This window comes from Danio rerio, chromosome 9, assembly GCF_052040795.2.
Source record: "Danio rerio strain M-AB ecotype USA chromosome 9, GRCz13ab, whole genome shotgun sequence".
Taxonomy (NCBI): Eukaryota; Metazoa; Chordata; class Actinopteri; order Cypriniformes; family Danionidae; genus Danio; species Danio rerio.
The window spans coordinates 46,385,001-46,400,000 of record NC_141029.1 but is presented as its reverse complement, the minus strand read 5'-3'; the positions used below and the strand labels follow the sequence as shown (position 1 = coordinate 46,400,000).

The 15,000-nt window shown below is 29.7% G+C and overlaps 2 protein-coding genes across 5 annotated transcripts in view; both read left to right on the top strand.

Annotated features, from left to right (window-relative positions):
* Positions 1–15,000, top strand: part of pde1a (phosphodiesterase 1A, calmodulin-dependent) — a 259,650-nt gene that overhangs the window by 232,895 nt on the left and 11,755 nt on the right. For all 4 annotated transcript variants that reach the window (XM_087268393.1, XM_087268394.1, XM_087268396.1 and 1 more), the window contains 4 exons: positions 7,718–7,843; positions 7,932–8,033; positions 12,478–12,598; positions 14,268–14,349. In XM_087268393.1, coding sequence (XP_087124519.1) covers positions 7,718–7,843; positions 7,932–8,033; positions 12,478–12,598; positions 14,268–14,349 — 431 coding nt within the window. The remainder of the gene's footprint in view (positions 1–7,717; positions 7,844–7,931; positions 8,034–12,477; positions 12,599–14,267; positions 14,350–15,000) is intronic.
* Positions 11,966–15,000, top strand: part of LOC147842425 (uncharacterized) — a 6,547-nt gene continuing 3,512 nt past the window's right edge. The window contains exon 1 of the mRNA XM_087268398.1: positions 11,966–12,069. The gene's annotated coding sequence lies outside the window, so the exon portion shown is untranslated. The remainder of the gene's footprint in view (positions 12,070–15,000) is intronic.

The window sequence follows — 15,000 nt, the reverse complement described above, 5'->3', positions numbered from 1 at the left end:
ACACTTCATGATATAGACAGCAAATCAGTATTTGTACTTTTGCAATTTTATTTTATTATTATATATATATATATATATATATATATATATATATATATATATATATATATATATATATATATATATATATATATATATTATTTTCATTTATTTATTATTTCGTTTTATTTATTTATTTTACTTTAGTATTTTTTGTTTTATTTTTTGTATTTTACTTCATTTCATTTTTTTTATTGGTTATTTTATTTTATTATTTCATTTTATTTTATTTTATATTTGTATTTTATTTTTGTATTTTACTTCATTTTATTTTATTTTATTTCAATTCATTTTATTTTGATTTATTATTTTATCATATTTTATTCATTTTATTTTATTTAATTTTATTATTTAATTTTATTTAATTTTGTTTTATTTTGTTTTGTTTATTTATTTATTTTTATACTTTATTTATTTATTTATTTGTTTAAATGTACACATGTTGCATTAATAATAATGATTATCATTAGTAGTAAATGTTTTTATTAACATGTACTGTTTATTTTTATATTTCATTTATAATAATAATTTGGTATTTATAAATGTTCATAAAATATATATATATATATATATATATATATATATATATATATATATATATATATATATATATATATATATATATATATATATATATAAATTGTATTATTATTGTAATCAGCATTTTGCTGTTTAAAATATTTATTTTTACTAAAGCAAGCATGTTTTTATTGAATCTATTAATATTTAATATAAATTTGATATATTTTTTGCATCATTTTGTACATTTACATTTAAGATATTCATGATTTATGAATAGTTATATTAATTTTAATAATTAATAATATAACTTTTATGGAAGCATGTACATCTATCAATATGTAAAGAACATTTATAACTTTCGTACTTATGCATACCTATTGTACTTATGCTAATATTTATAAAATACTTTTTATATTTGTATTTAAATTTAATATTTAGAACCACCATTTTTATCTTGGATGGAATTTTGTATTATTATTTGCGTTTAATAATTTACTAATTATATAAAAATACACAAATTTTTATATGTTTTAGATATGGATTATATTTTCATTTATTAATTATAAATTCATAATCTACATTTTTTATGTTTTGATATGGAAAATTGAATAGTTTTCAATGTTAGCTTGTTGCATTTTCAGTGCTTTTTCACTGAAGAAGATGCATATATATATAGTATATATAAATTGGCCACATAAGGTTATCATCTTAGCACAATGATGCTTCCTACCATTTGGAAGAGCACAGTTTTCATCTGGAGCATGTCTGTGATGCATTAAAATGCTGCCTACGTAGGCCACTCGGTAGGGTTTGGACCAGAGCCTAGTGTGAGAGCCAAAGAGAATGAGTGTATGCATACGGCATACTGTTTAATAGACAGAGAAAATCCACCGCTTGCTGTCCATCACTGTTTATCTTCCTCCTGGAGAAGAATTTATCTGGTTTTAAATTCATCTTCAGTAGCAGAATCAATGTCACAATCTGCACTTGATGTTGTTACTTTGTCTCGTTCACATTTACAGCAGTGTTCATTTTGACAGTATCATCTTGATTCAAAGAAATAAAAAAAAGCATTTCTAGTTGCAAATAATATTGACCTTTGCTATTTTACATTCAAAAAATACTTTTAATTACCAGCCAATTAAATCCACTAGGAGAAAAAAATACATATAATAACAATGCTGTAAAAATAAATAAATAAATAAATAAATAAATAAATAAATAAATAAATAATTGTTTTAGTGTTTATGAAATAAAGCAGTTTGACATTTTGTCAATTTAGAATTATAAGGTTCCATTTTTGTCAAAGTTGAGTTATTCACATATTCGTATTAAATGACAACTTATTTACATCATGCAGTGTTTTTGTTTACAAGGTGTTTATATTTTGGGACTTTTTATTTAAAAAAAACAAAATAGGTTTTATCTTCAAAGTCAAACTCTGGCTTGACTAAATAAGGTTCTTTCTGTGAGCCAATCAACATTTCAAATGCACGCATGAGGACCAGTCAGGATCAGCTTTCTTTGTCCTTTCGCCAGACTGCTCCATTGACAGCGGGAAAGACTAGAAAGACCACTCAATCAGAGTTAACTAAATAATGCCACACCACAAAAAATGAAGAAGAAATCTGAAACTGAAAAGATGTGTGTAACTGTGATGATTTAGAAGCATTTGTTTTGGACATTGATATGAAATGTTAAATCTTACATTGTTGAAAAAGAAACAGTTATTAAAAACATGTTATATATTAAATGTGAAATATTTTAATTTTGTACATAAAGTCAGTGAAACATTTTTCAGTGTTAATTAAACTCATTTGCTCATTGTTTGTTTTTGGTCTTTAAATTTGATATTAAGCCTTGAAGATCAAATACTTAATTTAATTCATGGGGCATATAATTCAGTTAATATAACTTAATAATTCATATAAAGCATAAAATAAAATAAAAAAATGACCATATTAATTTAATACAATTTACATCTGGACTATATTAATATCTCTGAATATATTAAGCACAGCCTTGTATGCTTGTGGAAAATATTCATCCTAAAACATTAAATAAATGTTATGGAAAGGAAAAAAAAATTACTTTTTCAATCATTAACATACAAGTAAGTATTATTTATTAAATATATATTATATTTATAATTGTGTTTTAGAACCAGCATTTTTGTCTGGGGAGGTATGTAGTATTATTTGGACTTAATAATTTCATTTCATTTAATAAAAAAATTCTAATCAAATATTGATTATACATTTGTATTTATTATCAGCATTTAAAACTCACATGGGTTTGGGAAGTATTTAAGAAAATTAATTTGAGAAAATTTATATTTAATTGAAGCCAAAATTATTTCCCAGAGATGGGTTGCGGCTGGAAGGGCATCCACTGCGTAAAAACCTACTGGATAAGTTGGCGGTTCATTCTGCTGTTGCGACCCCGGTTTAATAAAGGGACTAAGCTGACAAGAAAATGAATGAATGAATGAAGCCAAAATAAACCGTTATTCTGAAGGATCATGTGGCACTTGAGGAAATTTAGCTTTGCCATCACAGAAATAATCATTTATTTATTATATTTTAACTTTAATAAATTCAGCTTTGGTGAGAGAAAAAAAGATTTTGTTTTAAAAACGCACCGACCTCAACTGTTTAATGAATTCCAAGCTGCTTTGTTCAGTAAGCAAAAAATAAAAGGCTATTCAGAGTGACAGTATCTCCCTGAATAAATTTAATATTTCATTGAAATTTACTGACACCTACCATTATTAACCTGCTAAGTTATGAATAAGCAAGACTTTGATTAAAATACTAAATTACATAAGAAGGTACAAACGTTAACAGTGCAAATTTGAACCTTTTAGGTACTAATGTTTACCATTCAGGTGTAATTATACTCTTAAAAATACAGGCTTCAGAGGAGATTTAGAGTTTATAGCTCCACTCTTTTGTATCCTACTGTTGTAAATAAATGGCCCAAAAATTGACTTTTGTCATTGGAATGTGTACTGTATTGAACCATACTTCACAGTGGAAATGGGTCATATAAGTACTCTGTAAAGAAAAATATGATCAATTAATCATGACAGCATATGTTTTTAGGTCATTGTTAATTATTAAACTAAGTTAATCATGTTCTAACTTAATTTTATAAGTTATGCAAGCAGATTTAAGTCAGTTTAACATAACATAAGTTCAATTGACTCAAAAGGTTAATATGATTCAGCTTCAAAATTTAAGACAACCAGAATTTTCTGACTTTTTATAGTGTACACAAAAAATGCTGGGTTTTACACAATCGATTTGTGTTGGGACAACATGAAGGAAGTTAACTTATTTGTTTTTAGAAATGTAAGTGCATTGAGCTTTAATTAAGTGTGTCATTACCCCCCAAAAAACACAACGATTGTGTTGTTTTAGCTTAATATAGAAGTATAAATATATTGTATAAAGGTATGAAGCCATAAATACAAACACAGAGCCTAATTTAAAGTCCACATAAGCCAGAAGTTGCTGAGACCTTTATTTCAGTTGATGTACTTCCAACTAAAATAGATTATTGAGTAGAGAAGAGGGGCTCTCATTTGCACTTCATTCTCTCATAGCAAACTAACAGTAAGAGGGGCATGGTTAAGGTTATTGATGTACAGTTCCTATAGCAGCCCTCTGGTTGATAAAAAGGATCGCCACTACAAACACAAAAGCAGATGGTTAGACTTTGATTGAAGATTACAAAAGTTGTCATTGTAGCTAGTTGTTTTTCAATCAAAGGCTTATAAAGAAATGTATTTTTAAGAATTTGTACAGAAAACGCTTCTTAGAAATGGAGTAAAAATCAGTAGTTTTTGAGAAAAGAGGGGAAAAGTACCGCCACACACATGGGTATGGAAGATGATAGGTATTAATGTTGTTCCCTACTCGATTAAAATAGTGTTCTGTACAGGGTGCAATGTGTGCAAAATGCAAAATGTATTACTGCGTGACCATTTAAAATATTAAAACATTAAATTCATAACGCTAAACATCATCAATGCACAAAGATACAATGTTATAATAGTTTTGGATTTTTCATTAGTTTTACTTTTTATTTAGTTTGTTTTCAAATTCAGTTAGTTTTAGTTTTTAGAGGCAGATTTACTAGTTTTTATTAGTTTTTATATTTTGAAATTGCTTAGTTTTAGTTTAGTTTTTATTAGTGTCAGTATTAGCTTTAGCTTTTTTTTTTTTTTTTTTTTTTTTTTTTTAGAAATTAGAATATTTGTTATAGGTGCAAGATTCAAAATCATCTGAATATTGTATAATAACTCAACCAAAGACATATTTCTGAAACCTGTATTCAGAAGACACATGACCACTAGCATCTACTCACTCTCAAATTTAAATACAACAGCCCACAAGATAGCAGGCCTAAGTAACCAATATGTGTGCAGGGCTACTTCTTGGGTTAGATACACAGTAGTGATAGAAAGTGCAGAATTTTTTTGTGAACCGGATCTTCCGTGACAATTCTCCCATGTTTGGACTAAACCTATCTAAAATATGTAGTCAGCACTCATGTTTCAGTCAGTTAAAGCTTCACCATGACCTAAAAGATTTCTTAAAGTTAATTTTTGCAACCCAACTGAAGCATGATTCACTTATTTAAATTCCATTATGATTTTCTGTTATTCTGTTATTTATTTCTGTCAAATAAACTTACATTTCGCCAGATCTTCTCATTTAATCCCTCATTTTTTAAGAATAACGATGTGAGCTAGCTAAACAAACATTGTAAATTTTAATATTACGCAGACTTTAAGAGTATAAGAGGTACAAAGATGAACCTTTTAGTTTTTGTATCTTAGGTTACCACCCCAGTGGCAGTTGTGCAATTGAGACAACAATTGTATCTAAGATCACAGATGCTGTTAAATTTAAAAATCTCTCTTGTAGATCTCTCTGTAGGTTTACTTCAATGGCGCCAAATGCAGTGTGTTCTTGTGCGTCACATGACAAGTTTGAAGAAAATTCAGGGCAATATTTTCAGCATAAATGACTTTGAAATTTCATTATTTTACCCACACAAAACTTCAGAAGACTTGAAAGGTACTGCATGAGTCATATGATCTACTTTAATGTTATTTTTACGGTGCTTTTTGTCCTTTTTGAAGCTTGACAGCCCCTGGTGACAATAAGCTTTCATAAAGAACCCTTTGTGTTCTGTGACAGACAGAAAGAAAGTGGTAAAGACTTGCAATGACATAAAGGTGAATAAATTATACAGCGCTAAAAAGGATTCTGGGATGAAAATGATGCTGCTACAGAACAAAAACAAATGCAATTTTCTACATAAAAAAATCTGATGACAAGTTTTAAAACTCTTGGGGATACATTATAGATTATTTTGAAAGCAAAAAGGTTTTTTTTTTTATTAATACATTTTTCTTGTTTTAATTTTTTTTTTTGTTTACCTAATAATAAATTACTAAGTTAATGTTACTAAATAAATTACTTAATTGTTATAAATTATTTTAATTTAACCAAATTAATTACTTAATTATTTATTAATTATTTATAAATTATAACTTATTAATCGCTTGCCATTCATCATTATAATTTAAGTAAATTAATTACTTAATAACTTAATTGTTATTCATTATTATAATTTAACTAAATAATTATTTATTAATTATTTGTTATTCTTTATTGTAAATTAATTACTTAATTATGTATTATTTACTTAATTGTAATTTATTGTACTAATTTAACTAAATTAATTACTTAATAATTTTTGATACTTAATTGTTATTCATTATTCTAATTTACCTAAATTAATTAATGATTTTTTAATCATTTAATTGTTATTCCTTATTGAAATTTAACTAAATTATTACTTAATTATTTATTATTTACTTTATTGTTATTCATTATTCTAATTTAACTAAATAAATTACTTATTTAGTCTTTAATTACTTAATTGTTATTCATTATTCTAATTTAACTAAATTCATGACTTAAATATTTATTAATTTCTTAATTGTTTTTTTTATTTTTCTAATTTAACTAAATTCATTATTTATTTATTAATTACCCAACTGTTATTTATTATTCAAATTTAACTAAATAAATTACTTAATTTTTTATTACTTAACTGTTATTTATTATTCAAATTTAACTTAATAAATTACTTAATTATTTTTAAATTAATTAACTGTTATTCATTATTTAAATTTAACTAAATAAATTACTAATTAATTTTTACTTTTTAAAATGTTTTTTTACTTATTTTTAAATCATTATTGCTATTATCTTTTTCTTGTAACTGAGAAAGAGTTAATAATTCTGATGTAAAATGATAACATAGTAAAATGTGTATAGATATTTTCAGTTCAGGTGTTTTTTCCGTTCTTTCTCTCTTAAAAATGAATTTAAAATAGATTAATTTCAGGCAAGAATAAACATCAAAATGTCTAGTAGTGCTCAATTCAATGTAGAAAACAATGCTTACAAGTATATTTTACTTTGGCTAATAAAGTAATACAAATGTAATAAAACCTATTTAATTGTTATTTTAAGAACTGATACTAGTGTTCTTAAAATAATTTAGCTTTTTTCACTTAATTATAGATGTATTTAGATGCTTTTATTGTGTAAGTGTTAGGGTTGCTTTGCTCATTTCATTGGTTGTGATGATATGAAATCTCAGACCTGCATGAGTCTGCGTTCTCTTGATGATGTCAGGTCCGGATGAACGACCTAAAGTAGTCATAGATGTAAATGCGGAGGACATGGCCCATGAGTCTCGTCACAGTTTTTGTCTTCTGATTGACCCGTTGTCCACTTTTGCATGAAATGTACTTGATAACGAGTAAACAATGGTCTCTGAGACTCATGGTATATCCATCTCCATATAATGATCTCTTAATATTTTACTATATTAGGGAACAGATAACTTAATTGTTTTTACCAAATATAAGTAGATTAAACATAAACAATTAGGTTGTCCCTCAAAAAACTTAAGCATTGTGTTGATTCAGCTGATTTTAAATAAGTAGTTTGAACAAGTAATTTTTTGGGGGTTTGTAAAACTTACTTTTTTTCTGTGGACCTTTTAAAAGCTACTACACCGATATAAATAGGTCTAAAAAGACTCTTCTGTGATTGTTTTTGCACAGATCAGAAGTGGCCATCCTGTACAATGACCGCTCGGTTCTGGAAAACCACCACGTGAGCGCAGCCTACAGACTCATGCAGGAGGATGAGATGAACATTCTGGTCAACCTCTCCAAAGATGACTGGAGGTGTGGAAACGAGAGGAATGGAGGCAGACTTCTGAGAAAGAGGCTGTGCTTTGAGTCCTGCTGAGCCTCTGTGTTGTGTTTCCCACAGGGAGCTGCGCACGCTGGTCATCGAGATGGTCATGAGCACTGATATGTCCTGCCATTTCCAGCAGATCAAGACCATGAGGAACTCTCTGCAGCAGCCTGAGGGGTGAGTGACACTGAGAATGAAAATCTGATGCTGGGACTGCTTTATCAAAATGTGCCGTGCTTCTTGCATAGTACCAAAACTCCAGAATGAGACTAAGACCCTAAAGAAACACGGCATATATTTACATTTTTTGTCTTTTTTGCGTTATGTCTTTAAAATATGGACATTTATTTTACCCCGGTATTTTCAATAGAGTTTTTGCGCTGGGGTTTACACTGTCTTTCATCTTGTTTTACGCTTGAACGACTAGATGAATGCTTAAGTCTATTCAACTGATTGTATCTTAGTTACATTACAACATCGATGCTGTAAATAAATCCTAATGAAATTGACAATAGGCACATAAACATTTCAACAGAATTGGCTAAAAAACTGTCCATCCGCCGCTCTTCTCTTGTTTGCATTGACTTGTATGCAATTTACTCGTACAAATACTAATTGCGCATTTGGCGTGAACCCAGCATAGGTTTCATTATTGCCACCTGTTGGTTTGGCGTGCCCTTAACATGCATCACAGTGTGTTTTTGCATTTTTGTATGAAGCACATTTATAAAAATACCCAAGGCCCAGGCCTAAAGCCCTGTACACATGAAGACAGGTATTTTGAAAACCATTTTTTTTCTACGCATTTTTGTCCCCACTAAAACACAGCATCAGGTGATTGAAACCAAAACTGTCTTAAAACTCTGACCAGGGTGTAGATTTTTTCTGAATTTTTCTGGTACATTGTGGTCATGTGGCCACTAGAGGTTTTTGCCTCATGATGTCATTACGCTGGGTTCACACCTAGGGCTCTATTTTAATGATATAGGCGCACAGTCTAAAGCACAGGGCACAAAGCATTAAGGGCACGTCTGAATCCACTTTTGCTATTTTAAAGCCTGGTTTATACTTTTGCGTCAAGTAACCGGCGTAACCCACGGCGAATGCAACGTTCGAAGCTGTGCGTTTATAATTCTGCAAGCTGTTTCTGTTGGTCTGCATTAACACTTCCGAAACGCTAGTGGGTATTGAGGTGTTAATGTTCCTCTGTGTTGAGGTTCTTCGCTGCTGTTTTGTTTTTTCTGAACACTTCCTGCATGTACAAGTGGCTCAAACTCGCTCATTTTGAGGCAGGAACCGGCAGACATGCAACAACTTTAACTTTGAGGTAAACACAAAACAAAACTTTCCATCCTGATCTCCTTCACGGCACTCAACACTTGTAAGCAATCACTCCATTGGTCTAAAAGGGTTGTGCTTATTTTCTTAATGAGTTATGGGTGTGTTTTAAGAATAAACCAATCAGAGTCTCATCTCCCATTCCCTTAAGGAGTCAGTTGCGTCATGCTATAGTGCATTTGCTATTTACTTTGCGGACTTTGTAATGGGAAAAATAGAACGCTTTACTGGCAAGAAAACAGTTAAACAGCATCTGCAGTCCAAGGATAAAGAATGAGCCTCCTCCAATTGGCTTCTTTCTCTTTTTCTGATTCGTAGATAAGGAAACTATGTTGTATGCACTCCGCTGAAGACATCCATTAGCCTACATATTTAAGTTTAAGTGCAAAGATTTGTTTCAAAACTGTTTCTAAATTCAGTTCTTATTTCCACCAAACCAATAAATGAGCAATAATAACGAAGTATAGGCAAAAAACTGAGTTATATCCAAACACACGCCCTGTAAGCCCCATTTGGTCCAAAACCCGACAGGTGGACAAATCTAAGCATGTTTTTATTAAAACAAATGTAAATATGCATATGATAAACAATACTGCTAATAATATTAACATTATACAAATGCTAATTGTCATGAATAAACTGAAGAAAGACCCCCGTAATGAAGAAGACATGGAGGCAGCGATTTTTATATTTATGTAGAAAATAATAATTTTTGTAATATTTTAATCCTTTAATTGGTAATCTGTCTCTGTTCTCTGATTGCATTGACTTGTATGCAGTTTACTTACACAGATACTTATTTCCCCTCTTGGTGTCAACCCAGCATAAAAGGCCTTTATAGTCACCTGTTTGTTCGGCGTGTCCTTAACATTGGGTTTTTGTCTTTTCATGTAGACAGAGATTTTTTTAGATAATTTTTTAGATAAAGATAATCAGACAAAAATAAGATTTTTTCTTCGCCCAGTTTATGAGAAAAAATGACAGTTCATTCTCTATTATTATAAATGCTTTGCTCTGCAGTCCTTTGTTCTATTTTTAATAGTAGTTATTTTAAGACTCTTAACATCTTAAAAACATTTTAGTTTATTTTTACATGTCTGCTAATGTCTAATTTCACCACTGCCTATTTTTGCATATTGTTTTTTTCATTGAGCACATTTTGTTCAAAACCTGCATGCATACAAACATGCATTTAATTTTCCGTTATGTGCCAAAGTTTTAGAAAATACAATCTTAAGGTAAATATTCATTACCATTAAAAACTGTGTTTTTGAAAATTCCTAATGCTCACCAAACTTACTTTTATGTATGATCAAAAATGCAGCAAAAACAGTAAATATTATTGCATTGAAGTATCTATTTTCATTTTGTTTTTGTTTCTATTCTATTTCTTTAGTATAATACTTCTTTAAAATAATTACAAATAAGAAATATTTCTTATTTGTTGATTTGGTGATGATGAAAAATTTATTATTATTATTATTATTATTATCTATTTTGTGGAAACAAAAGTTTCAATTTAAGTGCCTTAACATTATATACAGTAATACAGTACACCCGATTTTAAAAATGAATATTTTTATCCATTTCAGTGAATATGGTTAATACTGTATATATTGGTGCATTTGAACAAAACAGATTTATTAAACAGATATATTTATAAAAAAAACAATTTTAGTCCCAGAACATCTTAAGAAATGGAAAGAAAATACAATTAAATTCAAACAAAATTGAAAATTGAAAAAATTGAAAATTGAAAAAAAAAAAAAAAACTACAGCATTTCAACTAAATTTAATTTATTTTTTGTTTCTTTTGATTTTTGCTATTTTTGAAGATTTTATTTATTATTTTTCCCTAACATAAATTTGGGCTGTTAGTTTTTGATGAGAAGATATTTTGTTAGATTAGCTCCAAACTTGGCTTCAGTACAAACTAAACTAATGAATATATGAGCAATATGACATGAGTAGCAGTGTGATATGGCTGTATATCAATACTGGTAGGAGGCATGCGTTGGCTGAGTGATTTATACAACAGTTCGAAGGCATAATCCTGTAAATAAAAAAGAAAATTAAACACGGAGAGTCCAACCCTCTTGCAAGAGGAACTACTTTCTTCTGCCATTCATTCACATCTGCTGCTGACGGCCAGAACAGTAGAAACCGTTGCTAATTCACTAACGTCACTTTAGAGCTAGTGTTTGAATGATTTTCTAGCGTAATGTCTAAAGTGATGACAAAACAGCTGATTTTGCTGAAATTTTAAGATTATAAGGCTGAACTGCATGAAATGCAATCAGTCTACAGAGATTTCCCAGTATTTCTCTGTTGCAATCGGAAGATCATAATATTACAATGGTATAAATACTGCACTAAAACATACAAAAGAGAGGGATCGACTTAGAAAGTGATTTACCTGTTTAATAATGATTTGATCAGCTATAGTTTGAAATTACACAGCTATCATGCGGTCTCTGTCCTTATCTTGTGCATGAACGTCGTCAACCATCTTTTCTCAAAGACAGACTAATAGCTGCTGACGCGCTGTCTCTCAAAGATTACATTTAAAATAGGCACTATCCTTATAAATAAACTGCATAGTTGAAATCTAAACAGCTACATTCTCGACTATAAAAAGCCTCAAAAGTACATGATGTTGTCCAACAGCAGCAATATTTGTCAAACTGTAGTGTTCTCTGCTTGTTGCTGTATGTAGGCAAAATAAAGCAGCCTATAGAAAATATGAATTTAAATGAGAGATTTGTGGGGGGTGCACTTATATATGCTGAGCACTGTATAACATAAGTAGTTTTATCCACACAAATGTGTGATTTCATGAAATGTGCATTTGTAATTACATACATTTGTTATATCTGTTTTCCCAGAGATGGGTTGCGGCTGGAAGGGCATCCTCTGCGTAAAAACTTGCTGGATAAGTTGGCGGTTCATTCCGCTGTGGGGACCCCGGATTAATAAAGGGACTAAGCCGACAAGAAAATTACTGAATGAATGTTATATCTGTATTTAAAATTAAAAAAATATTTAATCATGGGTATTAGTAGACTACAACTTTCTTCTTTTTTCCCCAATACCATTTTTGTTAAGCTGTAATCAAAGTAGTTAACATTTCTGAATTATGTATGATCAACAGAAAAAAACAACACAGAGAGACAGACACGTTTATGAGTATAAGTTCGGGTGTGAGTTTCTGGGTTATTTTTAATGCATCATGGTTTATTTGACTATATTTTAAGTGACTCTGTGCTGAACGTGTGTCTCTCAGAATAGACAAGGCTAAGGCGTTGTCTCTGATGCTGCACGCGGCCGATATCAGTCATCCTGCGAAGGGCTGGAAGCTGCACTACCGCTGGACTCAAGCCCTCATGGAGGAGTTTTTCAGACAGGTACAACACACACACGTCTGCCACAACACAAGCTCAACTCCCTCAGATGCACACATCATCTCACTGAACTGGAATCCATCAGACAGCTTATGCACAGGATGAAAAAAAGTATCAAATAGCAAAACAGAACAATAAATGCATGAACACATTGTGTTTTAAAAGATACAAAAGATTATTCATCAATTATGTTTCAGTGCACAGTGGCAGTCAGAGAGTGTATGTATATATATATATTTTTTTTTACTTCAACTATATATATATATATATATATATATATATATATATATATATATATATATATATATATATATATATATAGTTAAATAGTTTTTTCTTTTTTAAATATTTCCCAAAAGCAAGGAAATTTTCACAGTATATCTGATAATATTTTTTCTTCTGTAAAAAGTCTTATTTGTTTTATTTCGGCTAGAATGAAAGCTATTTTTTTCTTTTTTAAAAGAAGCTTTATATTTTTTGAGAACAAACTATCGGTATACAACAACTTGCCTATTTACCCTAACCTGGCTAGTTAACCTAATTAACCTAGTTAATGTCACTTTAAGCTGTATAGAAGTGTCTTGAAAAAATAGTTCAAATATTAGTTACTTTCATGATGACAAAGATAAAAAACATCAGTTATTAGAAATGAGTTATTAAAACTATGATGTTTAAAAAACTATTATATTTAGAAATTAGAAAAAAAATATCTCTGTTAAACAGAAATTGGGGTAAAAACTAAACAGGGGGGCTAATAATTCAGTGCCTAATAATTCTGACTTCAAATATATATATATATATATATATACTGTAATGTACTGTAATGGTACAATTGCATTTTATGAGCTAGATTTCAGGGTTTGTAGTTTTTAATCCAATTACTTTTCTAAAGTGGAAAACATTTTACATCATTTTGTTTCATTGTTTTTTAGTTATATATAAATAAATGTTAAATGTGTGTGCGTGCGTGCGTGCGTGTGTGTGTGTGTTCGCGTCTATACAGTTGAAGTCAAAATATTAGACCTCCTGTGATTTTTTTTTTCTTATTTAAATATTACCTAAATTATGTTTAACAGAGCAAGGATTTTTTTTCACATTATTTCCTATATTTTTTCTTCTGGAGAAAGTCTTATTTGTTTTATTTTGGTTAGAATAAAAGCAGTTTTTAATTTTTTAAACACCATTTTAAGGTCAAAATTATTAGCCGCTTTATTTTTTCAGTTTTTTTTCAATTACCATAACTTGCCTAATTAACCTAGATAAGCCTTTAAATGTCACTTTAAACTGAATACTAGTATTTAGTCAAATATTATGTACCTTCATAATGGAAAAGATTAAATAAATCAGTTATTAGAAATGAGTTATTAAAACTATTATGTTTAGAAATGTGTTTAAAAAATCTCTCCGTTAAACAGAAATTGAGGAAAAAATAAACAGGGGGGCTCATAATTCAGGAGGGCTAATAATTCTAACTTCGACTGTATATGTACAGGATTTTAATTCTAGAAATATATATACAGTATATTTGTCTGCATTTATCTTGTAATCAAAATCCCGTCGTCTCAGAAATCTCGGGTACATGATGTCTCGGTATAGAGAGGAAAGCTTTTTTAGACTGTTCTCAGAGTGTTGTTCACAGTGTGACTAAATGATTGTTTTATTGACTCAACAGGGGGACAAAGAGGCAGAACTAGGACTGCCTTTCTCTCCACTCTGTGACCGCAAAGCCACCATGATCGCCCAGTCTCAGATAGGTAGAGTTACCACACACACACACACACACACACACGCACACACTTGTATATGTGGTATGCAATTTATACTTTAAAAAACCCTAAAAGCCTAAGGGCCCTATCATACACCCGGCGCAATGTGGCGCAAGGCGCCTTGCAATAGTCTTTTAGTAGTTTCAGGTTGGCGCAGGAGTCGTTTTTTTTTACGCTGTTTAAATAGCAAATGCATTAGCGCTCATTTTTGCGCCCATAGGCGTTCTGGTCTAAAAAGGAAGGCGTTCTGAGGCGCACTGCTGGCGCGTTGCTATTTTGAGAAACTAAAATAGATTTTTCAATAGACCAAAACAAACCCGGCAAAACTCCAGCGCAGAGTTGCGCCTTGCTTACACACTGCTTAATACGCACAAGAGAGCAATAGGCAAATATCTTTTCATATGAAAAAATTTAAATATTAAGGATATATATAGGATATAATAAGAATAGATATAGGATATAAATATAAAGGATTAAAATATTACAAAACATATGATTTTCTAGCCTATATAAATATGAAAAATCACTGCTTTTATGTCTTCTTCATCTCGGGAGGCTTTTTCAGTTCATTCATAACAATTTGCTTTTGTATAATGTTATTATTATTAGCAGTATTATTTATTATATCCATATTTATAT